The 25,306-nt window shown below is 41.2% G+C and overlaps 1 protein-coding gene across 9 annotated transcripts in view; it reads right to left on the bottom strand.

Annotated features, from left to right (window-relative positions):
• Positions 1 to 25,306, bottom strand: part of ptk2aa (protein tyrosine kinase 2aa) — a 51,632-nt gene that overhangs the window by 23,339 nt on the left and 2,987 nt on the right. For 2 of the 9 annotated variants that reach the window (XM_084033052.1, XM_084033047.1), the window contains exons 1-10: positions 20,509 to 20,716; positions 14,618 to 14,644; positions 10,405 to 10,649; positions 9,099 to 9,268; positions 7,795 to 7,882; positions 7,475 to 7,554; positions 7,316 to 7,378; positions 5,297 to 5,351; positions 374 to 514; positions 44 to 121 (exon numbers count right to left, since the gene is read on the bottom strand). In XM_084033052.1, the coding sequence (XP_083889178.1) occupies positions 44 to 121; positions 374 to 514; positions 5,297 to 5,351; positions 7,316 to 7,378; positions 7,475 to 7,554; positions 7,795 to 7,882; positions 9,099 to 9,268; positions 10,405 to 10,649; positions 14,618 to 14,644; positions 20,509 to 20,527 (966 nt within the window). In that variant the 5' untranslated portion in view covers positions 20,528 to 20,716. Of the gene's footprint in view, positions 1 to 43; positions 122 to 373; positions 515 to 5,296; positions 5,352 to 7,315; positions 7,379 to 7,474; positions 7,555 to 7,794; positions 7,883 to 9,098; positions 9,269 to 10,404; positions 10,650 to 11,842; positions 12,600 to 14,617; positions 14,645 to 20,508; positions 20,717 to 25,306 lie in introns of those variants that run through there. The other 7 variants (XM_084033049.1, XM_084033050.1, XM_084033053.1 and 4 more) reach the window with 6 other exon arrangements.

Here is a 25,306-nt window from a genome sequence, read left to right on the forward strand (position 1 = left end):
AAACCAGGCTGCGTAGTACGATGTGGTCTCAGTAGCAACTCACCGTGGATCCCTTGTCAGTGAGGTAGCTGATCCCTTCCTCTGGCCCGATAGCTAACTCCACTTGGATCACCCAGCTGGACTGTGAGAGACAAAGCAGGGATACAGGTTAAATGAGGAAGCCAGTGGGAGCAAAAAGTGAGGGACGGAATAACAAGTTGAGGTAAAGGTTTTAGAAGGGGCCATAGTCTTGGTAGCTCATGTGGCACAACACCACGTCTTGGATACATGCAGAACCTGATGCCACCAAAAGGGGGCAGCCTAACACAACTAAGCAGAGACTTCAGAGTACATGAGGAAACATGGAGTGAAGCCAAAAGTGAATGAAACCTACCCCAAGGGCACACTTGAAGCACTCCTTGTCGTAGCGGTAGATCGGTGCAAGAATCTCCAAAAACTTTTGGATGCACTGCTCATCATTGAGGTTGGCTACTTGCTTAAATGTCTGCTGAATCAACTTACGAAGAGTTTTAGCCTAAAGAGTGGGGAGAATTGGGAGGGAAAAAGAAGAAAATTATGACATACACTGACTTTATTTTAAATACTACCACGACAAACCCTTTTAACTGGGAGGAGAAAGAGGAGGAGGCATGATTGCATGTGTGGGTGCAGAGTGACAGAGAGGCTAAGAGAGGAAAACATTGATCGACTAATAGTCCACTCTGGCTCCAATCAAATTGACCTCACCACTTCAATCAAGGGGCACTCTTAGTTCAGATCAATATATTCACATAGACACATTAATACTCTATTAAATATCAATTGTCCCCTTTCATCTGAAGTGTAACTTGGATCAGACTATATGAAAGTGCTCATACAGTGTGACCTGTTTTTCAGACCTGTTTTTTTTTTAAGGTTAGTTACATCACAGAGAGTAGACAGATGGGGACCAGACAGAAAGAAAATCCATCTAGGAACATTGCTAAATATTCTCTGGACATAAAGATGTCATGTATAATCTTCTTTATCCGATGTATATGTGTATATATATATAAAAGCACACATTTAATGAAAATACACATTCACACAAGCACACACGTAGTACAGAAAATCTGTAACTATAAATAGCTCTCCATATATAGATTAAGATTCAGATTAGAGGGGATTTAGTGCACTACAAACTAGGCTTAAAAAAAAGCATGCGTGGATTTACAGTAGATTGTATCATCACATTAAGGTCATTCTACACAAAATAAATGAACAGTTAACAATTACAACAACCACTACGGGAATAAACTGTATTGATTTATTGACTTGTGTGTGACTAAAACACAAGCAACTGACTGATGTCAGGCGGGTCGAATGAGGCCCAGAAGATAACCCTTTGGTTTTACTAAACAAGCCAACATTTTTGAAGTCATAATGAAGCCTCGATTACTCTATTTATATTGTTTATTTATCTGTAAATACAGTATGAATATCTACACTTCATTTCAGCAATACAGAGCGTAGTCACGGATGCCCAGATGTGGGCTCAGTAAGCCTGAAGGAATCAAGAATCATCACACAAACACACACACACGACACACACAGTTCCTGTGTGTGCCGCCATGTGTGTGTATGTGTAATTTCAACAGATGCCATAACACACAAATCATTACAGAATATAATGTGCATGTGCTTATCTGTTGCCTTCATGCTCTTGATAGGATCAGTGTTTGAATTCCTTGAATTCCAACTCACACACACACACGTAAACACACAGAGATGTTGTCAGTCAAAAGTGTCCACCCTTCCTGTGAGAAAGTACTGCGAGTGGCCATCGCCCTCCCCATCGCCGTACTGACCATCGCTGTAGCAACAGTGCTGTCCAGTTATGCCACGCTGCTAACCAGTCAGACAGAATATCTTTGAAACATCTATTATTCATACTTTTCATAAGTCTGTTAAAAAGAAGGAAGGACACAATGATGATTACGTCTCTGTGTGATTTGTACCAGTAATGGCTGCAGGTGATTTTGATGTTTGGTCCATTGCCATGTTGTGTCATCATAGTGACCTAACTTGGTAAAATTGGTCTTTATACGCACTATGGCCCTGATGGTTTAGGTTCTGATACATCACTGTACCGTCGTTAATGAAAGACTAAAATATTATTATTTGTGTTATTGAGTCATTTATCCCAATAATGCGGGACCAGTACTGCACACGGCCCAGATCCACTGTGATAAATAGTACATTCCAAAAAGTACTTAACTGATACATAAATTAGAATTAATCTGCATAAACACACATCCTGCTTAATTTTAAAGCTTTAAACACATATTCATCTTGTATATAATACAAATCAGAAGAGTCTATATTAACAATCCTTAATGTAATTTATATAAACAGTGTTTATTCCAAATAAAATGTAATCATTTCCATGCATTACTTCAGCTTTTGTTAGTTCTTTTTGTAATTGCCTGGACATAATTATTTAAACCAATTACTCATGTTGTCCATCTATTTACCAGGTATGCTAAACACACATTGTCTTCCTAACACTAAGTTACACACCGTTATCTAAATTAGACACATCGATCAAGACTAAAAGCTTGTGGGTGTTGTTTTCTAAACACTGCCAATGCTACAAGTATCACCTGCACCCATAATGCACTGTGAAAACACCTGCAACCAATTAGACCACTTAGAAATCAGAGCTTCAACACCATCAAAAGGATTCATGGTGGTCCTTGGTGTGCAAAGTACAATATTTAGAAGTTAGTATAGGAGTTTATATAGTATTTAATTCAGTGTTTTCTTCTGCAAATGATGTTGGATATTTTGTGTTTACAGTTTTATTAATTGCAAAAAACTGTAAGATTTGACGATTGTGCTCTCAGATCATCAAAGTACACGATGTACATTTTAAGCCTGCTGTAGAAAACGAAACGTCTGTTCTAAGAAGGATCTGTAATAGAATAATGTTAATGTCTTATAAAAATGTGACAACAGATCTCATTTGATGAAACCAAGGTTTAGCACAAAACAATTCGGTGATAATGAAGTTGACAGTAATTTTTCATCAAATTATCACTCTGATGAGGAAAAAACAGACCCCTCGGTTCAAGATGGGATGCCTGATCAAACTTTGATCTACAAAGCCACTAAAGGTCAGTTTCAGTAAACCTGCTGCTCAGCCTGTCAATATAAATGAACAGACTTTGCTCTTTATAAAGCTTTCACAGCAGCTAACATCAGTCACTGTTTACTACCACAGCCATCTGCTCTGGAGTGTGTGTGTGTGTGTGTGTGTGCATGCGTGTGCATGCGTACGTGCGTGTGTGTGGAAGTAGAGTCCATTGAGGGTGAATAATCCCATTAAATGATACCATTACCATTCTCTTTCACTAGAGCAAACGACAGAAAAGTAAATGACAGCTGTGCTCTCTCTCTCTCTCTCTCTCTCTCTCTCTCTCTCTCTCTCTCTCTCTCTCTCTCTCTCTCTCTCTCTCTCTCTCTCTCTCTCTCTCTCTCTCATGTGTCTCTCTCTCTCATGTGTCTCTCTCTCTCCTTCTCTCTCTCTCTCATGTGTCTCTCTCTCCTTCTCTCTCTCTCTCATGTCTCTCGCTCTCTCTGTCTCTCTCTCATGTCTCTGTATGTGTGTAAGAGCAGATGTGTCAGACACTAGCTTGACATCAACTCTTTTAACTGTTAATGCATGATATAATAATCTATACTAAAAGACAGAAACACATATTAGGACTGGAGGTAATTATTCATTTCTGGATTCAGCGATTAATTGGTTGCTTTATAAAATGGCCTTTGCAATCACTTGTCAAATTTAAATGGTCAAAATAATTGATTGCTTGACTCATTGTTTCTGGTTTACAACTCATCATGTTAAATTCAAGTTACTAATACCTCTCATTAAAAAACTCTTTTTTTTTACATTAATGTAAAAGTGTCAGTCATGTATCATATTATACCTACATGTACAGACCATATGCTGTATGATCAAATAAAAATCGATGTAAGCCATTCTTAAATTACAGCATACGTCCAGACATCGACAATGACGTAAGGTGTGCCAGTGTATGGATTTTTAACTGCAAACATGTCACTGAGTGCATCTTTGTGCCTTAAAAAAAAAACTCAGGGGAGTGTGTGCTGTCATGTCTGCCAAAAGAGTAGAAAACAAGAGAAAGAGGAGTTAAAGTTGGTGATGAGGGGGGTGTCGGAGGGGGAGTCAGCAGGGTTTGACAGACGGGGGGGCCCCCAGAAGGAGACGCACATTGACACCTCCTCCTCCCTCCTCATTGTTGGAAAGAGAAAGTGGGTTTAAACATGACCTCAGGGTCACACACACACACACACACACACGCACACACACACACACACAACACACATACACAAACATAGCTTCTCTCCCTGTGCCGAGCATCTGTCCGCCCGCCTGCTGACATCAAGACCTTTTCGGGTCACGGGGGCCTTTCTTTTGCACAGACACACATTAGATCCTCCCCATAAACGCGTGCTGTAAATTTATCACTGACACAGACGCTGTTCATTGTGTGAGCACACCCAGCCGTCACATACAAACATCCACAACCAAGATCAAATTACAAATGATCCGTCTACTCCAACACAATGCTTATTTAATATGTGTATTCATCAACCCAACCAAAATGATTAAACCTGGGCCTGCAGGGTGCCGATGGTCTGCTAATGAACAAATTCAAATATCAGCACAAATCCAGGCGAGCCGTTTTCCCTGGTTCCAGTCTGTTCCAGTTCCAGGCTGTACCTCTATAGAGTGGTTGTCTTTTTCCCGTCTTCTCGGCATGAAAATAACATTAGGATATTTCCCAAAATGTCAAACCATTCCTCGCAGAACCGGGATGTCAAAGTGTCATATTTTCCTATTCATTTTCCCGCTCGCCTCCATTCACCTAAACTGAGCTGGCCAACATTCAATTCAATCTTGTTGAGTCTTGGACTGCTTCCCACCTTGTCAACCAGACCTGGATCTGACAACACATCAAGTGGCATATTCAGAAAATTGTCTCAAAGGAGCATTCACAGAGAGCTGTCTACAAACCACAAGCTACTTTCCAAACTAAGCAACTACAGTGGAGTAGATGGGCCACTATGTTTGAAAATAACCTACTCAGCCTACCAGGACACTTACATTTTGATCAGATACCCTCCTTGTGAACTATTTCTTCCACAAACATTTCCACAGATAATGAATATAGTGTTTGTTTAAGCAACCTGACCTATTGTGTGTACACCACCTCTCTTTTGATCCCCATTCAAACGTCATTTTTCTCACCTTGACTGAATCCAACAGGTCTTTTGGGAAAAAACGCCTCAAACCAACGTCTTTCCTGGAGAGAGAGAGAGAGACAGAGAGAGATATGAGAGGGAAAAGAAGAGAGTGGTTATTATGTTGTAATTACACCGAAGAATGTTAATTGACAAGCATTTCAGTCTTTATCTGATCCAGCAGCGTTACTTTTTCGTCTGCTAAGGAATGACCAACAACAGCTACAGACAGATACAGTTACGCAGGAAAGGCAACTGAAGACAAGAAACAGAAACAGAAAGCTATGAGTAAGTGTTGACTATACAGAGCACCACTCATCTTTTCCTAAGAGACAGAGAGAGCAGACAGAGAAGCAGGGAGGAGTACAAAGAGGGAGACCACAGAGACAAAGAAAGATGTGCGCCACTAAAACAGGAAGCTAGCTAATGACTCTAACTTCTCTGGAGAGAAGACAAGTAGAGGGGGGGGGAAGGAGAAAACGACTGGAGAGAGAGAGTAGGGGAAAGGCTGAGGGCTTACATCATCCTGTTCCTCTACCATAGGTCAAATATCAACACTACTACTTCGCTGGGGCCATCTATCATTACGTATATCAAAGGTGTTCACGTCCATCACAGGGGCAACAGGAAGCACAAATGGAAAATAAAGGGCTCTAAAAAAATTACACTCTAATTAACCTCAAAGAACGCGTGCCAGTCATACATGGTGTAATAGCTCACAAACCACAAGGACTACAGCCAACTAATCTCCAACATTCACATAGTGGCTGGCTGCATAAGAGGAACCAACCCGTACACAAACTAATGTGCAGAAATGCAAACTAGTCTGACATTTTCAAACAAATGAAAATTTGTTGAGACTTTTTGTCCTCCTTATTATATAATTAAAATGTGTCTGAGAGGTTTCTTGGAAAGAACTATGTAACTGGCACAAGTTAAAATAATGACAAGGGAAAATAATGAGTTTAAATTATTTACTGGCGTACCCAAAAAGTGAACATGCAAAAGAGAAAGCAATTTCCCGGAACCTTCTTGAAAATTAATAGGGGAATTATTCAGAAACTGTGGACCCATAAAATAAAATGTTTAATTGTGGTTGTTTGCTATTAAAATAACGAAGAGGAATTAAATGGGTCAAGTAACAGCCACTACCCAAAATGTATGGGTGGAGATCGACCACAGACACTCAACAAGAGCCCCGTAGGCCAACTGTCAGCTTGGTGCATTCAATGCCCTGGCAGCATTTCCCTCTCCCTGTCGTGTTGGTTTAAACTATGCATGACACAGCATCTTTTTCCAATCAACAGAGAGAGGCAGTGAGGGAAACATAGAGGAAAAACAAAGCGACGGAGAACACACGAGAAAAGCAGACAAAAAAATAGAGGATGATAGTGACAGTGACGAGAGACAAAAAGCCAGAGATGGACAGAGAGGTACCGAGAGGAAGAAGGGAGACAAAGACATCAGTGGAAAGACAGAAGGCATTGTTCTCAGTTAATTGGAGAGCTCGTTAGGCTGATGAACAGAAAGAAAGACTTCATTGCAAGAGGGCAGATCATTACAATCTGACCACGTTACATCCAAGCCTCGTTAGGGCCAGGGTTTGTCAATGTTCTTCATTAACATCCGCCTACCAGAGAGCTGATGGTGGAGCAAACATGGAGCAAACATGGAGCAGAGCAGCCTAACCCAAATAAATCTACAAAAATGAATGAGTATTAAACATGATAAACACAGTGTTGAATCATAGCTAGACTGATGGTTTTCCTCTGCACCAGAAAATGTAAACATGTTGAATCACAGTTGGATTGCAACAACATAGAACAACAATGTTTAAATGATTACAGACTTTTGTGCACTTCCCAAACTCTTACATAAATGATTTCTATTGTTTTCTATTGAGACACTGTTGATTTTCTGTTATTTCCTCTGTGTTACCAAACATATTTGCAGGTAGAGGGAGGATGTGATGTAGTAGAAAGTTTGCGAGCTGCTGCAGCACTTTGTTAAATAAAGAAATACTTACTCCAACAGTTCATAGTTGGATTTCTTGTCCAGGGCGTTTCCTCTCATTTCTTTGAAGAACCTCCTGGAATTGAAACCAGCAGGACACAGAGGGAGAACAAGGTCAGATACATTCACTGCAGAATTGGAGACACACTTCGGTAGTGTGAGTACATCCTACCTGATTTCTAGACAGCCCAGTTTGAGAGCTACATCTTGTTCCACCTGTTCCCCGATCTCTGTCATGTAGTCGTTCTTCACCTGGGGGACAAAGTTGCACATATGTTTATTAAAATATTTATTTCTACATACAACAAATGGCAAGCCATCTATCTCACACACAGTACTGCTGACCTAGATTACCCAATGAAAACACACACGGCCCTTCAAGCAGTGCCATATGTCTCAGTGCTAGCTAGCTGCTGGCAGAAAATTAAATATGTTTGTGTGTCGGGGTGCCTGTGTGTGTGTGTGTGTGTGTGTGTGTGTGTGTGTGTGCACCTGGTGGTAAAAGTAGTTGAGGGTAGGTTTGTCTTCTGTAAACTGCTGCACAAAGCCCTTTGGGAGATACCGGATCCTTAGCTCATACCTACAGAGGACAAGAAGAAACGGAGAGTGAGTGTGTTGTGCAGAGATGCAACAATAACATTTTTCCAACTTAAAAAAACAAGCCTTGTACAACAACTTGCAGATTCTGTATCTAGTGAAGAAATGTTGGGATTCCATGATATAGGTATGTTTGGGTCGTCGTCTATGTGGTAAAAACATCTGAATAAGTTAGTTTAAGAACCGAGTGGATTGTAGAAAAGAGCAGAAGAGAGGAGAGGAAATGAAAGGAAGGATGTCGAGTCAACTAAAGGCACAAGATTAAACCAATCAAAGTAAAGATGTGATTAAAGACAGAAGGAGAAGAGAGAGGCTTAGAGAAGGAGAAGAGAGAGGCTTAGAGAAGGAGTAGGCAGAGGACAGACAGAAGGGGGTGAGGAAAAAATCCAATATGCAATAATGCAAATAAGAAGACTGATTGCAAGATCAGTGGAGGAAAGACAGACAGCGACAGAGAGAGTTGTTGACTTAGATGGACAAAGCAGGCATCTGGTTCTTTCACTTTTTATGTCCACAGCACAAAAGGTCTCCACCTCACAATAGCATTAGCACCAAGACCGCCACAATAAACGTAATATATACCAGTGCACTAACCATGCACTTTTACTATAGTTCTTACAGGAGAAAGATACATTACTGTTGAGTTTTTCCAAATGCATTTTTTGATGCTTTCAGTGCCATATAGTCCCACTCATGCTTACCATTCATTTCTATGAGAAATTAACAAGACGTATCTGCTTCTGGTTGCAAATTGATGACACATTTTCCACTTGATACAGAGTTTAGTCTGGTTCAACTTTGATACATAAAATCTACTACATGATGAAATGCAACAGAGAAGAAGTAGGGACACTTGCTGGCTCACTTGGCTGCTAAGAGGCTGTACAACTTACAGCTATGTGCGACCCCACGAGTCATGCTGACGCTCAGAAGTTTAGGCTCCCAATCCTTGCAACACTATTTCCTTTCTGCACATAACTATATTTCATGGAGCAACAACTCTGCCTGTTGGACAAACAAATCACTGCAAAACAATAGCCGCGTCTGATGTGCTTAATTTGCAGCCTGAAGCAGCGACAGTGAACAAGCTTCAGCATACTGCGTTTGATTTAATCTTCAAAATAATACATTAGCACAATGACAAACACTTAATGAACACATTGTTCAGTAGACGCACACACACTCTTGTCTTCTCTCACCTCCACTCCTCGTTTGGTCGAGCCTGGTCATAATTCTCTCTGACGTGGGACACTCCCATATCAGGGTGGAGCCAGTGCACCTGGTCTCTGGATTGGCTGTTGCTGAGACGCAGCCCAAAACAAGACGTCCAGCGCACTTTGTGAATGTCCAGAATCTTCTGGATGATTCCCTGGAAACAAAGAGTGAACAATTTTATTTATCATGCTTTTTTCTACCGACTTTAAGTTTAAGAAGAATAAAAAAAGGCTTTAAAACACGTCATATTTGAGACTCAATGCCAATATTATTTAAGGATAAAGTGCAAAATCGACAGGTATTACTCTTCGGCTAAATTACAAAGCATTTTCCCCTTTTATGATGGTTCAACACATGTCTATCAGTGCAGAGAGTAATTAATGAAACTAAGATGCCCAGGAGATAAAAACAGTTTGCTAGTCTATAAAGAAGTCAGTCTGTCATACCTCAGTGTGCCAACTGTGCTGATGTTTGTGCCACATATTTTACATCAGGTCATTTAAGGTCTATGTCTAGCATTTTGCATGAGGTCAGTGAGGGCATGAGTCTATGCGTGTGTCTAGGTGACTTCAACTGATTCAACATGGCGTTCCCACCCAAACAAGTTGACAGACATCATACACACATACATGATAATGCTCACACAACCGTGTGTGTTGTCAACGCTAGGGGGTCTGACCCAGATACTGGAGGAGAAAAGAAGATCTGCAGTGACATATCCTGTACAACCACTAAAGTTTGAGCAGTGCTAAGTAGTTTCTGCGTCATGGGAGTGAGTCTAAAAGCATATTGTGACGTAAACATACACAAGAACACACACACATACACACCCACACACCCAAACACACACAGCACCCTGAGGTTTTATTATTTGCTAGCAAAATATTGTTATTGTGCTGAGAGTCCCTTATCAGAGCAGACAGCTAGGACCTTGAGCTGAGGACAAACAGCACAAATCCACATTTACTTCTACTTCTGCTGTATATAGGGGTACCAAATGAACACCAAAATGTCACTGCTGTGAAAGTTAGAATATTTCGTTTTTTTCAGTAGAATAAGGCTGGGGATATTCTATATCTTTCTGGTAGAAAAATATCTGACATTGAAAATAGTCCCCAAAACTGCTTTTTCAGTAATGCTTGCTAAAAATATCAATATCTGTTGAATGGATTGCCATAAAATAGTGTATAGACATGCATTGACCACAGAGGATTGTGGGTTTGAGTGAATTCTCCCCATTTATACATTCAGTACACACAGTAGGACATGACAGTGTGCGTCTCTTCTTACCCTGACATCAGTTGCATCTCCATATCTGATATTGGAGGACCAGCAGCTGTGTTCACTGTTGGTCTCAAAGTGATGGAAGACCTTCAGAACCCTGTCCACGGAGCCGGCCACGGTTCGGTCTGACCCCCCCATGCTCAGTCGAGATTTGGCGCCTCCCAGGAGGGCATGGTTCAGGTTAGGGTCCAGGTAGGCCGTCGCCATTGTTTTCCCTGCCGACACTGCTGCTGCTAAGTGTCTGTCATATTCTGGGCAGGAGTAGAGAGCAAAATCATTTTAGAGTTCAGCCTAGAAGTAAAAATTAATTACTGCCTTGTATACGCATGCATAGAAGTTAACAACAAAGTAACAATTGTTTTTATCATCTATTAATAGTGAAAATTACTCATAGACCAAGATGATGACTTCCAATTAGGGCTGTTAATGCTGATTTTAATTATGATTAATTCACATTGCACTTATTTTTGTGCAAGTTTTGGTTGCAGTTATATAAAACTGAGGGGGGGGGGGGGGGGGAAGCAACAATGTACACATTTAAGAGGCTGGAACTAGGGAACAATTAATCAACTAATGTTTTCAATTTTAGTTTGTATATGTGTATTTAATAATTAACTGATGATGGATACTCCCGCCTTTCCTCCGCTGTCAATTACAAGCTGATGCACTTATGATGTTAAGAACATGAATCTTGCTCTTGTCTTACTTAGAATAAACAGCACAGTAGACAGCTGTTTTGAACATGACATTCTTTGGCAAGGTAGTTGGTAAAAAAGATGAATAACACTGAACAATGAGCTACCAGAGAGACAAATAAAACAAGACAGAGGTACAGTCAGGGTCAAGGCTCAATATGTAGCCACCTGTGTCTATGATACAAAGAAGACAATGCACCTCAGGCTGACGTTTTTCCTGAGTAAGTCATGGCATTGACACACTTCCTGGAATTTCATGGCAACTTCAATGCCCAACAAGAACAACCGCCTGTGTCATGTATCAGTGTGCAAGGCAAGTTTTTGTATACGTGTGTGTGTGTGCTGTAATCATAATGTGTAGAAAAAAAGACAGTGAGATCTCTTTCACTCTTTTTTTGCTTCCCTTTCGTCTTGTGCTTCTACTCCTCTCTCCACCATTTAAGGAAAATTGATATATTGTAGCACGTAAATTACACCTGAGAGAAAGAGATGGCGAGAGAATACACACACCTCAGTGGAAAGACGGCAGAGTTGTTGAGGGATATATCGCAGAAAGCAACATCTTTTACTTTCATGTTACTCTGCAATTTCAGTAGCCTGCCTCTCTGTCTCTCTCTCTCTCAACAGTAGCTTTGGCTGTACACCAAGTCAGTTCCCATGGAGTCAAATGTCACATTGTGTAAGGGCTTCATGCTACTTGTGTTAATGTGTTTTTTTCTGCATCTGTGTAAAGGAGATTTCATTCATACCTCTGTCCCAACACATGGGAAAGGGGCTACAGCCGCTCATCACCATGGAAACACATGTATGTCCCTCCCTGTGTCTGTCTGCACCGAGGACAGATATACAGCCAGCGGTCTCACAGCCACGCATCATAGACACACACTGAACTACTCATACAGAAACTATATAAATAAACATGCGCGCGCACACACAAACACACACCAAGGTCCTGACACAACTGCAAGAACAGGCTCACATAACCCAAACACAAGACAGAACACAAAAACTTTGTCTCCGAGGCAGAAATCTTTGTCTCCTGCGTTTGTCAACAGCTTCGTTAGCCAAGAGTTACTTCCAGAGGGCTAATCCTCAATTTTCTGCTCCGTTGACACTTTGTATGAAGTGTGAAGATCCTTCAAAACATTTGTTTTCTTAATCCTTTCCCATTGTCCACAGCTGAACAAGTCAAGAAAGATCCCAAGAGAGAGGTAAAGTTAGTTTCATCCACAAACGTCTTTTTCAGTCCACTTCAACTCCTCAGCGGCCCCTCTCTGATGACAATGCACTGTTTGTTTTTTGCCCAATTTCTGCCCCATGCCTGCACGCCATGGTTACGCAGTTGCCGTGGAAGAGTCAAACGGTCGTCGCCCAGTAGAGGATTCGGGTTATTTCACTCAGTGGAGTCCCTGTGATGGTGAGAAGACGGCCTCGCCAGCAAAAGTTCAGAGACAAATCCAACAGTCCTGTCCCTATGGACACTGAGTAAGTCAGTGGTCACAGTGAAGGGGAGGCAAATACTGTGCTCCGTGATAAACAAACAGAAAGTTATCTCCTTCCCTCGGATGAAGAAAGTGAGAGAAAAGAGTGAGCCAGAAAAACAAAAGCAACACAGAGAGTGGGACAAAGACAGAGAGAGAGAGTGAGATGCAGCGATTGTTTCAGGTTGAATGAGAGGAAAAAGAGGACAGAGCAGCAAAGAAAGTTGAGTGGGAAATGAGAGAGATCGTCAGAGAGAGGGCTGCTAAAGAAGCAGGAGGAGCTAGAAACTATTAATATGCTAATCTCACCACTCTTCAATGAAGAAACACCTCCCACTTTATGAAGCTGAACTCAGATCAGCCCTTATTTTGTGCCAATATTGCTACCATCGTAAATGTAACACAATGGAGGGGAAGGAAAAAAGAGAAAGAGAAAACCTTTGAATTACTCTGATGAAACCATACACACCCTATGTATTTTATTTAATGATGATAAAGCAAACAAAAAACAAAGATGTTTAATGTAATGCAGGACAGTTCAGTAATGTAAACCACTTGTGATCCACATAATCTCCCACTGTATATATACTCCTCCCAAAGCCCATTAAAGCAGAATATCTAATTGGCATATTAACTTGAAAAGCAAACCATCCCCTGAACTCACAACCAACTTAGCCAACACAGGTCACACACCCCTTTTCCAAGATATCGTGGATGAAAAATAAAATACATAATTTGTCTCTCAAAACCTAAAAGGGAATGGATGAGAAGACAAGAGCATATTTTGCCAGCACCGTCATTGCCCTAGCAGCTAGCAACATGCCAACCAATCCACTTCCAAACACCACAAAGACTCAATCAATCACACTTCATACTGCATATTCAAAGTCATTTAGCCTGTACTTTGAGGGTCATACTCTCCCCAACGCTCTGAGTGCTCGGTGTGCCGTCCTGAAGGCAACATGCCTACAATATCCTGCAAGCGAGTGGCACCTTTCACCGTAAGTGTTGCTGCCGACCAGATGCCAGCCTCCATTCATCAAACCGACATTTATATGGCCGAACAACTGAAGAACTGAACAGACCTCAGTAAATTACTGAACACACACAAATACAAATGCAAACACCAACGTGAAATCCTAATGGTGCATTTGTGCATGTGTGTGCGTGCACGTGTGGGTTTCCTATAATTTGTGCTCAATCTCAGGCCTTGGCCATTGTTATGAAAATCTGGAGGGAGCGAGGGGGGGTAGTAGTGTGTGTGTGTGTGTGCGTGTCTGTGTGTGTGCGCATGCTGACTATTGAAAGCCTTTGTCGGAGGGCCGGATGTTGCCATGAATGGGAAGCGCTCTTTTGGGACTGTGCCAAAATCCCTCTCTCTGTGTGTTTATGAACAGATAATTATTTTAGCAGAAGGGGAAACAACACCCACCATCGACTAAGGCAAATAAAACTTCAAAGATGCAGGTAAAACTCAGACCTGTAATAGCTACTTTGATGTGTCCTTGCATGTGTGTTTGTTTTTAAAGTTAGGGTTTTTTGAATTGCAAACATATTTCAACTCATACACTCAAACTGTGTTTTCCTGAATGTAATCCACACCTAAAACCAAAACTAAATGGACCATGAAAACTTAACTACTGACAATGTCAATTTGACCCATATTGATTTGTAATACTGTAATGAGGCTGTGATTAAGTTGTGTCTTTTGCCATCCTCTGCAGGCTCCGAGTGTCCCGATGGGAGATAAAGGCCAAGAAAAGTCCAGGTGTTGCTGATTGGAGGCACATGGATTTTAATGTCTGTTTTTGTTGCTGCTGCCTTCTGTTTTGATTTTGTGTTTTCTAACTTCTTTCTTTAAAGATCCATTTATTGTATTTTTATAAATCTGGAATAAATTAATTTGAAGTTCAACTCTAACCTCATTTTTGGACATTCCTCATTTCCCTTTTTTATTTGCTGCTCAAAGTCAGCCAGTATTAGCCAGATATTCCATTAATCAGCCACCACAAGTAGGGACAAACACAAGGGTCAGTGACTCACCTGTGTAGTAGACAATCCTGGAAATATCTGAAAGACAAGCACAGAAATAAGAGAGTCAGCTGGTTTGTTTGACTATGTGCCACTGAATTAAGAAATCATCAGGTCTGAACAAAAAGGTATTTGGAGTTTATTAAGTTCCACAGCAGGTGTTCTCAGAACAGTTAATGAATGTGAATTGCAGAGTGGATACCCGTGCCTGCTGCAGAGCGTCAATCAATATCCTGTTGAAAAGTCAACAGGATATTCATTGATTTTTTTAAAAATATCAATATCCCATTGTGTTGTTTGGAAATGTCTTGCACTGATGAACTGTCTGTTGTTAATGGTATTGGGAATGCTGACAGTGTGCTCCCTGGTGGGAATTTAGTATTGTTCTTCTCTTTGTTCCGGATTGGTTGTCAATTTTTGTTTTGTTTCTTAATTGTATGATTGTTGTTCTATCTATGGTGTGTCCGCTCTTAAAAACGTGTAAACTTCCTACTCTAACATGCTTAGCAGCTGTAAGATGAGGATCATCTGCAACCTAAAGCCTCAGATACACCCTAACATTACATCCTGCTCTACAAAGACCCCCAGAGACATGCACACACATCCTTAGAGAACCACATTACTAGCCTTAGAGAGGAAAGCCCTGGCAGGATTCAGTCTGTGGTCAGGAAGAGCTCGACAGACCGGGCACAGTAGACTGATGGCCAAATAAATCCAAGGAAGCAAGGTGACTGCATTCAAATATTTGTCAAGCATAATTATGCTGTACTGCATTTACTCTATACTAACTATTTTTTAATGATTACTATGCATACATGGGACATTCAAGAAGTTGGCTGTTCAAATGATATATACTCCACAAAATGCTCAAGCTGAAAGTAAAATGAACAGTCCTAACATGGTAATAATGTGTTTGTTTTACATGCTTTAAACATCTGTGTGTATGTCGTTTGAAAACATTATTGCTGCTGTATTGGCGAGTGCTCCCGTGGAAAAGGATTATCTTATCTCAAAGGGAATTACCTGGTTAAATAATACTAATAAAAGCGTCCTTCTCCTATTATTGAGTGGCTGGGTACACTACACTACATCGATACTACAGCTCCCAAACTCCCACAGGAAGCCCAGGAGAAGCATTTTGCATTTGACACCCAGACCTATCACATCCAGTTACAGCAGTGATGGGCTTTGTGCAGGATGAGGTCAGGAGGATAAGTGCCTAAGTGCTATAGACACCCTGATATACACACAACACACACACACACACACACACACACACACACACACACACACACACACACACACACACACACACACACACACACACACACACACACACACACACACACACACACACACACACACACACACACAGGTTGTCAACTAAAATGATGTAATGGTAAGAAAATACACACACCAAAAGGAAATACCAGAAAGGTGACTCATGGTATATGAATTATTGTCAAACCCTTTGAAATATGAAACCAGGACCATACAGTTAGTGTGTGTGTGTGTGTGTGTGTGTGTGTGTGTGTGTGTGTGTGTGTGTGTGTGTGTGTGTGTGTGTGTGTGTGTGTGTGGATCTCTTCTCAGAACACATCTGCAACAACAGAAAAGCCCTCCAAGCTTCAAAAGAAGTGTCTCACTGACTCTGACCCGTCTTTGTCTCAGTATGTTGTACGCACGACATTAAGCAGACACGGCAGATGTTTTACAGAGAGCACTCGCGAAGTGTAGCTCTGTCAAAACAGCGTTCGTCTCATCGGCTGTGCGACGCCATCACATAAGCCTACAGGGTAGCAGGGGGGGAGCCTCTGCAGGACACCCGGGCGCACTCCAAGAGAGCATTATCCTCATCTATGGCTCTTCAGAGGGATGATAGTGGCAAACATCTGCACAGCGGCATCCTGGGCTTCTTCATGCACTTCTGTGAGATATATCTAAGCCTTCCTCACTCATTCGGTGTTGGATATGCTGGATGGCAGATGAAGCGTTGTGCGATCTTGCGCTTTTATGCACATGCTTAACTGTGCACCTCTAATCTGATCATCATGGATTATTGGCTGCATGGGGACCATTATAATACATCCCTTATCATCTCACTCTTCTGCAGTGACAGTGCTTTGTGTCGAGTATATAATTCCCCCCCCCCCCCACATAAGGCAGTCAGCGCCTCCCTGCCATATTACAATTTTGCATTAACAGTTTGTGAACTGGTATACGTTGTCTGCTTGAACCTTTGTGTCACAGTGGGGCATAGACTCCATCGGCTATGCCCTTAACCCTAACTACAGATTTTATGAGTATAGTTGTAGCCCTCAAAGTCGTTGGCCCCTCTTGCTCTCGCTACACCGGCTGAAGAAATGCTGGTTTAAAGGACTATGCAGAACGATAATGGTTGCACGGCTTTTATATGCCGCAGGTGCAGATGTAAGAGTGGCCCGCGCAGGGCACAAAAAACATCTTTACATGCATGAGTGCATGCATGCAGGGATAAACCCAATAGCGACAGCTTCTAGACGGCTACGTCTATACTCATAGAATCTGGAGTGACAATATGCAACACTATGGCCTTTTCATTTCTGAGAAACAAGATTACACCGCACCTGAAAAAATGCCTCCTTTATACAAATAATTAGTTAAAACACTTTGTGTTTTATCAGTAGTGATACCAAGTTGGAAAAAAAATGTAGCTTGCTATGTGATTTTCCTCTTTATAGCATATCCCACAGGAATGCTAGCATGGTGCTAATTATATAGTCTGTTTAACAGCATCCACGGCACATATATCAAAGAGGGCCATGGGTCTCTCTCACTCTCACACACAATTGGTCTGTAGACTGGCAGGCAACCCAAAACACCTGCTCCTCAAGCTGTCCTCAGGAACAAGACACAGGAGAGAAGCAAGGATTTATTTCATAGACATATGCAGATATACTGTACAACATGTTGTGTTCATGAAGGTTAATTCACAAATAACACCCTCTTAGTAACTCTGAATATTTCCTACTGTAGATATGTGACCCTTAGAATCTATTGTGGGGGAGTAAAGGCAAAATATAGAGAAGAGTTCAGGCAGCACAAAAATAGTAAGTTTTACGCCAAAACACAAACCGTTTCTTTGGCTGTAATTCAGCCTTCAGAATTACAGCTCTGTTAGCAGTAAAAGAAAGAAAATAATTACTAAACGAATGCAGATTAATGTCACTGCACTCCAAATTCTTGATTTGTATTTTGCATCGGTTCAATACTTGTTGGCGCATTTGTGAATTTAAGTTTGCGCATACTCTTACTCAGCTGTACACAGCATACTGTACAAACTTAAAGTCCACAATACTCAAATATAAAAACCTGTCAGTGTTATCTCACACACCAATTTACAATGTGTGACGCTAAGTCACTTTTTGTTATGCAATTGACATTAATATTTTAAAAAGAAAAGTTAAGAGAAATTTAACAAAACTGTGCAGCTCAACGCAAAAGTTACAGATCAGACGGACTGAGAAGAAATAGAGCCACACGAAAAATCAAACACTTCTTCTTCAAGAATAAACTGCATTAACCTGATGAGGGAAGTCAGCTGTTGTGCCTCGTTGCTCTGTGTCTAATGGTTAAAGAGCTGGCACACGTCTGCATATGTGAGAGTCTGACCCTGGACAATGGGGCGTTACTGGAGCGTGCAGTCTTACAATACAACAACATAACCTCTAAGGCACCAATCACACCTGCCAGTCGCACTAACATAGAAACACACACACACACACACACACACACACACACACACACACACACACACACACACACACACACACACACACACACACACACACACACACACACACACACACACACACACACACACACACACACACTCTTTGAAAAAAGATTTTCAAAGGACAGAGCACAGTTCTGACGAATCTGTATTTTTCATGACTCAATTTAGCACATGTGCATTTTCTCATTATTCACATTCAGATAAACATTGATCAATTATTCAAAAACCATCACAAACAACATAATACACTGCGCACACACACACACAGACACACACACACAGACACACACACACAGACACACACACACACACACACACACACACACACACACACACACACACACACACACACACACACACACACACACACACACACACACAGATACTCCAGATAAATCCTAAACGCATGCAGCATAATAAGGTCACGTGAACGCATGACTGCTCATTCACATTTATCTGCAAAAGCGCACACACTATGACTCCCACATTCACTCAAGTGTGTATAGTTCAGGTGCAGTGAAGGCTAACCAGCTTACTAGACCGGCACACATGTTACTGTATCACACTCGGACCAGATACACTGTATAATTCATCATAACAGATTTAAGATGAACGAACAGGTGAAAAAGCATAAGCTCTAATCCCCCCCCCTCCCAAAAAAAAATAATAGGAAGAAAAAGAAATGCAACATTAAATATTGAATTCTTCTTTCATTTTGCAACTGGTTTACATGGCTAAAAATTGGTTTACATGGCTAAAAATTGTGATTGGCCAATGAAAGCAAATTACTGAGTCAGCTCCATGCTCATGTTAATAAAACTATAATTAACTTTGCTCAAATGGGTTATGACACATGTAATTTGAATTAGTCATATGAGCAAGTTCTTTTATAACATATTTTTGCGGAGCTTTTTCCATATCTGAATCAAGAGTCTTTGGGTGCTATAGTATATAAATTGTAAGATTAATTTAAGTTTACTTAAATGTACTTTTATCTCTTGTACCTCCCAATTTTCTAGTGGCAAACGCAGGATCAATCACATCTGAGTGTCTACTAAAATGCTTAAATGCAACAGCAATTAAAGGTGTGTGCGCTTCTTGTTCAGCAAATTTCCATCAATAATTAACCAAGATCGAAATATTAAAACGTTCTGAAATATAGATGATTTAACCTAGAAACTAAATGCTGCAGGGGGATTGTTAGTTCATGCCTGCTTTACAACACACACACGCACAATGTACACAGAACACAGGAATACACACCACCACCTACACACAGAGCCACGTGGGCAACACTCTACATAAGGATGCGCACTTGTATTCGAACACAACCCACTAATTTGACACACATATCAGCTCACACATACTGCTTCCCTCCCACACACACGCACATAAACACACACACACACACACACACAAACGCATGCACGCGCACACACACACGCTGCACATGTACACTTCAAACTGAAGCCTCCTACATACAGTCAACCACACTTACGTCTCCTTTTTTCCCCACATACAAACACGATCCTTCATCAAAAGGATGGCTAATGTAACACTAAATACAACCAAATAGTTATTCAAATGTTCAGATAAATGCTGGACTGGTTTCAGTTCAGTTTCAATCCACTGGAACAGTGTTAATGTGGGTATTTCGCAGATTTGCTACCCCCTTCCTCCTCCTTCCCTTCATCATTGACGTCATCACTATTATAACTACAGCAAAACTTAATGTATCAACAATTATCTATTTATACTTTTAGCAACTCATCGTCATTATATCTCATACAAAACTACACTTATTATCAATACTTCTCAATCTACACATACTCAGTCATAGTAATGACAGAACAAAACCAAAATTAACAACCACACTAGAACCCTTCTGATACATACAGTACGTTCAGATACAGGTACTTACAAATGCATTTGCCACACACACAAAGTCCCGATCATTTTGACTTAAGAGACTACAGATTGAAAACACAAAAATGTAGTTTATGCTCATTCATACATTTTAAAACACACCCGCTTAACACAAATTAACCCATGCAGAAACACACATGCACAGTGCACACACATGTGTCTGCCCACTCACACATAAACTACTGTATGTTTAAAATGTTACCATGGTATAGTCCTTCCATTTAAAGTCCCAAAGAGAAGAGAAGAGTGTAATCCTATCCTGACAGACAGCTAAATTGGGAAAAGCCAAAAATCCCTGGCTTCTGTGGTCTTTGGGCTAGCTGAGATGCGCCAGCCAGCTAACTCAGTAATGATGGCTAATGTCAGCTTAAGCTTACAACCCAGCCTCCTCCTCCTCCCTTTACTACTACTACTACTACTACTGCTAGCACACTGACACTCAGATGCACAGCGGCACGAGTGGGAGTAGAGCTGGGGAGGGGAGAGTGGAAAAGAGAGGGAGGGAGGGGGAGGAGAGAGAGAGAGAGATTGGTAGTAGGCAGCTTATGACTGTGAAAGGGGGGAGGGAGACACAAGGGAGGAAAGGAGGAAGGAGGAGGGGGTGTCTTTGTCTCCCAGGAGAGGGATGGAGTGGGAGAGAGGGCGCCAGATGTACAGGACTCGGAGGGAAAGCAAGAGAGGAGGGAGAGACAAGAGAAGAAATGATGCAACAACTTCATGAAAATAAGTGAGAAACAGGCAAGAAAAGAGGCGTACAAAGCAGAGACAACAGAATAATATGGGGGAAAAAAATAGAAAGTGATGAGGAAATAATATAGGGAACAAAGACATAGCGGAGAATGACATAAGAGAGAGAGGGGGGGGGAGAGTGTGAGCTGTGTTGCCTTTGGCTATTCTGCCCCTCTAACACAACTGCACCCCTCATGAGCTACTCAATTAGTCATAATGCAATATTCTCAACTCAACATTTTCCTACAGGAATCATCAATCTTCAGGACAAAAAAACATGGGGAATAGCAGTCAATTGTTCCACTGACTTTGTTTGGTAAGGGGTGCACATTTAATCCAATTAAACTGTAATCAAATCCCATGCAGGGATATAGAGGGAAGTAAAGTAAACCCACCCTACACTAATATTTTGAGTCAGAGTAATTCACTCACCCTATAACCTTAACTCATGACCCCTGATTACTTCATAAAATCAATAAAGAATACAATAACGTTAAAAAAACACTGATAATAAGTCATAGGAATATATGATGTTTGGTCTCTGCAGACTCTTGCAAACATGGGCAGATGCAGAAAGTATACTGTAACTTGGGCTGGACTTCTCCACCCAATGGCCTAACCACACATTTTATTATTTTGTTTTATAGATGCATGTATGATGGGAGACAATTCTGTTTGACAATGTAAAATACTAGTAAGTGTGTAAGAGATGCCATGAAAGACTAACAAGCAAACAGGCAGACACGATGAGAGTTGCTCAGGAGTAAAGCAGATTAATGTGCCACTGGATTAGTAGGCCAAGATGTCTCTCTCTCTCTCTTCTCTCACACACACACACACACACACACACACACACACACACACACACACACACACACACACACACACACACACACACACACACACACACACACACACACACACACACACACACACACACACACACACACACACACTCTTAGAAGGTGGATCTAAGCTCTATCCCTCATAGCCCTGCTTGATTGATGAGTTGGTGTGTTCCCATCGCCCCCTAGTGGTAAAGCATTTTCATGTGATGCATCATATTGAAGAGTAGCCCTGCTGCTATACTTCTGCATGGTTTTTCCTTAAAAATATATCTGCCCTATCTTCCAGAGTTAAGAGAAGTAAACAAATCAGTCACTGTAAAACTTTTTAAAACACCAAATTCAATAAATTTTCCAGTACAGTTTGTTCCTGTACCTCGTAAACTTGATAATGCTGGAACTTACTCAGTACATAAATGATCCCATCGGCTTCAAGCAGCAAAAAATGTAAAATTAGCCTGCCTGTTTATTACTGTTTGTCATTGCTGACATTCATGTTAAAAGTAGTTTGAAAAGAAGAAAATAACATTTCAGCAGGTTAATGCCTAGTCCACATGTACATGGGTATTTTCCTCCTCCGTCCTCAAAAAGAAAAACCCACTGTTCATAGATGTAGTTATGCCACTGTTGCACAAAATGTCACTTTTCCCTATCTACATGTCAATACTGAAAATGGAGTTTCTGAAACTCTTCACCTTGGCCAAGCTCCATTTTCAGTGACCTAAAACATAATTTTGGGTGTGGACAAAAAAAATCAAAACACATATAGAGAAATCCTACATTTACAGAAATACCCATACGTGTGGACAAGGGCCTAAGAGAGACAGACAGAGAGAGGGCAACAGCCTCGAGACTATTCTTCAATGAACCTTTGTTAAAAGTGAGTCCCTGCTGGTGACTAATCACACAGACATACACATACATTGACACACACTGAGGCATTATACCCACATCTGACCTCAGCAACATTAGTTCATGGTGGAATACCAGCCGGTGAATGTGTGTGTGTGTGTGTGTGTGTGTGTGTGTGTGTGTGTGTGTGTGTGTGTGTGTGTGTGTGTGTGTGTGTGTGTGTGAGTGAGAGAGAGAGAGAGAGAGAGAGAGAGAGAGAGAGAGAGAGAGAGAGAGAGAGAGAGAGAGAGAGAGAGAGAGAGAGGTCATACCTATGGCTCGTATCCAGGTGTTTCACTACTAATCTGTGTGTGTGTGTTTCCCTGTGATCTATTATGACTGTTTTTCTGGGTGGGTGGTTGTGCATGAATTTAGAGATGAGGTCATATGATTGGTCAAGCAGACAGGGATGTCTACTTTTGTCTCATTAATATTAGCTGCATTGTCTTTAATTATTGCAAAGATTATCTGACCTAATGACAGCGCTGCAATGTCAGAGACTAATATGTTTCAGTAATTTAATTACTAAATCCTCAGCCACATCAATCTGTTAGCATCATGTGTAGTTAACACATTAGTGTCATATTTAGTAGACATGAGAAGTGGTATCAATCTAACTCTAGGCAAAAATAGCAAATAAGAATATTTCCTCAAATGTATTATTCATATAATTGCAATATCATTAATTACCTTTGATATCAAAACTGCTGGGCAGCCAAACAATTGGGCAGGGGGAAGAATCCTACCACCAAGTCTACTGATGAAGCTAAAAGAAGATTGCTTCATGTCCAGTAGGTGATGATACTTTTTACACTGTACAGGTACAATGAAATATATAGCACGTCTTGAGACATTTTCTTCTTGGCTCATCTCTCGATGTCTGTTTTTCTCTCTCTTTTCTCCACCAAGCTTTCTCTTCCTCCCATCTCTTCTCTCTCTCTGCGTCTATATGACAAAGCCCAACAATTACTTCTTTCTCTGTCTCTCTCTCTCCTTCTGACTCACTGCAATGTAATTACACTGACTGTCTGCTCTAACTTGACACACGCACACACACACACACAACAAACAACACACATACACACAGAGGGGGAGGGGCAACTTATTAACAATATCTCTGGTTGTAATTGTTCTTTTCTAGTCTTTGAGACAACAAGAGCGGCCATTAGTATTTTGAGTCATTTTGTCAAGAAGTCAATCTGTGCACGCACGCACACACGCACACATGCACACAGACACACACACACAGTGCTCCAGTTCCATTCATCTAGTTGACATGCCGCACCAATGACCTGCATGACTGAAGGTAGCCCTCTCTGAGTGTGTGTGTGTGTTTGGGGGGGGGGGGGGGGTGTGTTCTTGTGTGTGCGTGACCCAAGGAGGGACAAGTCATTAACTACGATGTAATTTCCCTCCATTGTAGCACATTTCACAGTGAGAATGCTACGCTACATAGTAGTCCATTTACGCACATACACACACTAGAACAACGAATCCCATTGGCATACAATATTCTGCATAAAGTTAAATTTCTGAAATTATGATTTATAAATGTACAAGCAAGAGGGCCTGATCCATTAAAATGTGTCTGTATCAGCCCCACTTATAATCTTCAGGATAAATAAATAAACTGAAGACAGTGCACATCCCACTACACACAAAAACTGCAGGTGGCCACCATCTGGGTATTATTGCCTTTTTATAAAATTACACTTCAATCGACACAAATGCAACCGCAAGTAGACACACACACGCGCCGAGTTATGAGGACAAAGACATTTTCAACTGACAAAACAGAGTTTACACATGTTATTTTGGGTGAACACAGTCATTATCACAGCAAACATACACACACAGACACACACAAACATACTGACACACATAAACACCCAGAGAGTTCCGACTAGTGTTGCTGCTGCTGAGAGGAAGAAGGCGTTTTCCTTTCAGCTCCTGAGGGACGCAGCATGCTTAAGGATGTACAGTAAGTGCTCTGTGAGTGTGTGTGCGCGCTTTTGAATGCCGGGGTGTGGGGGCCGTTTCCTGAATGCAACCAATCCAGAAGCTAACGGACTGGACCGTCATTCAGCCTCCTGTCTCCAAAAACACACACACACACGCACACATTCACTCCTTTTCCTTCACAGCTGAAACCACATGCAGGAGGATGCAGGGGAATAAGTTCCACGGAAGACAGATGCTAAATTTACAGGATGCATACAATCCCAGCCAGTACTTGCATGAACCCACACAAAGTCATACTTCCAAATTAAGTTACTGGTGCAAAAAAAAAAAAGCAATTAAACTGTTCATTCATGATTTTTCCTTCCTGGAGGTGAGTTCGCAAATAGCATTCATACAATTGTGCAAGTTGTGAGGAAACAGCTTTGACCTCCATGCAGCTGCAAATATGAAATAGCCAATCATTGAGAAAAAAAAAACAGAAATCCAACGTGTGCTTGGTAAACAGCAAACAACTCCTCCCCGATTCTCCCCCAAACCCAAATAATTTAATTTGGTATCATGAATTCCTCATGA

The sequence above is a fragment of the Eutrigla gurnardus genome, assembly GCF_963514095.1.
Source record: "Eutrigla gurnardus genome assembly, chromosome: 17".
Lineage (NCBI taxonomy): Eukaryota > Metazoa > Chordata > Actinopteri > Perciformes > Triglidae > Eutrigla > Eutrigla gurnardus.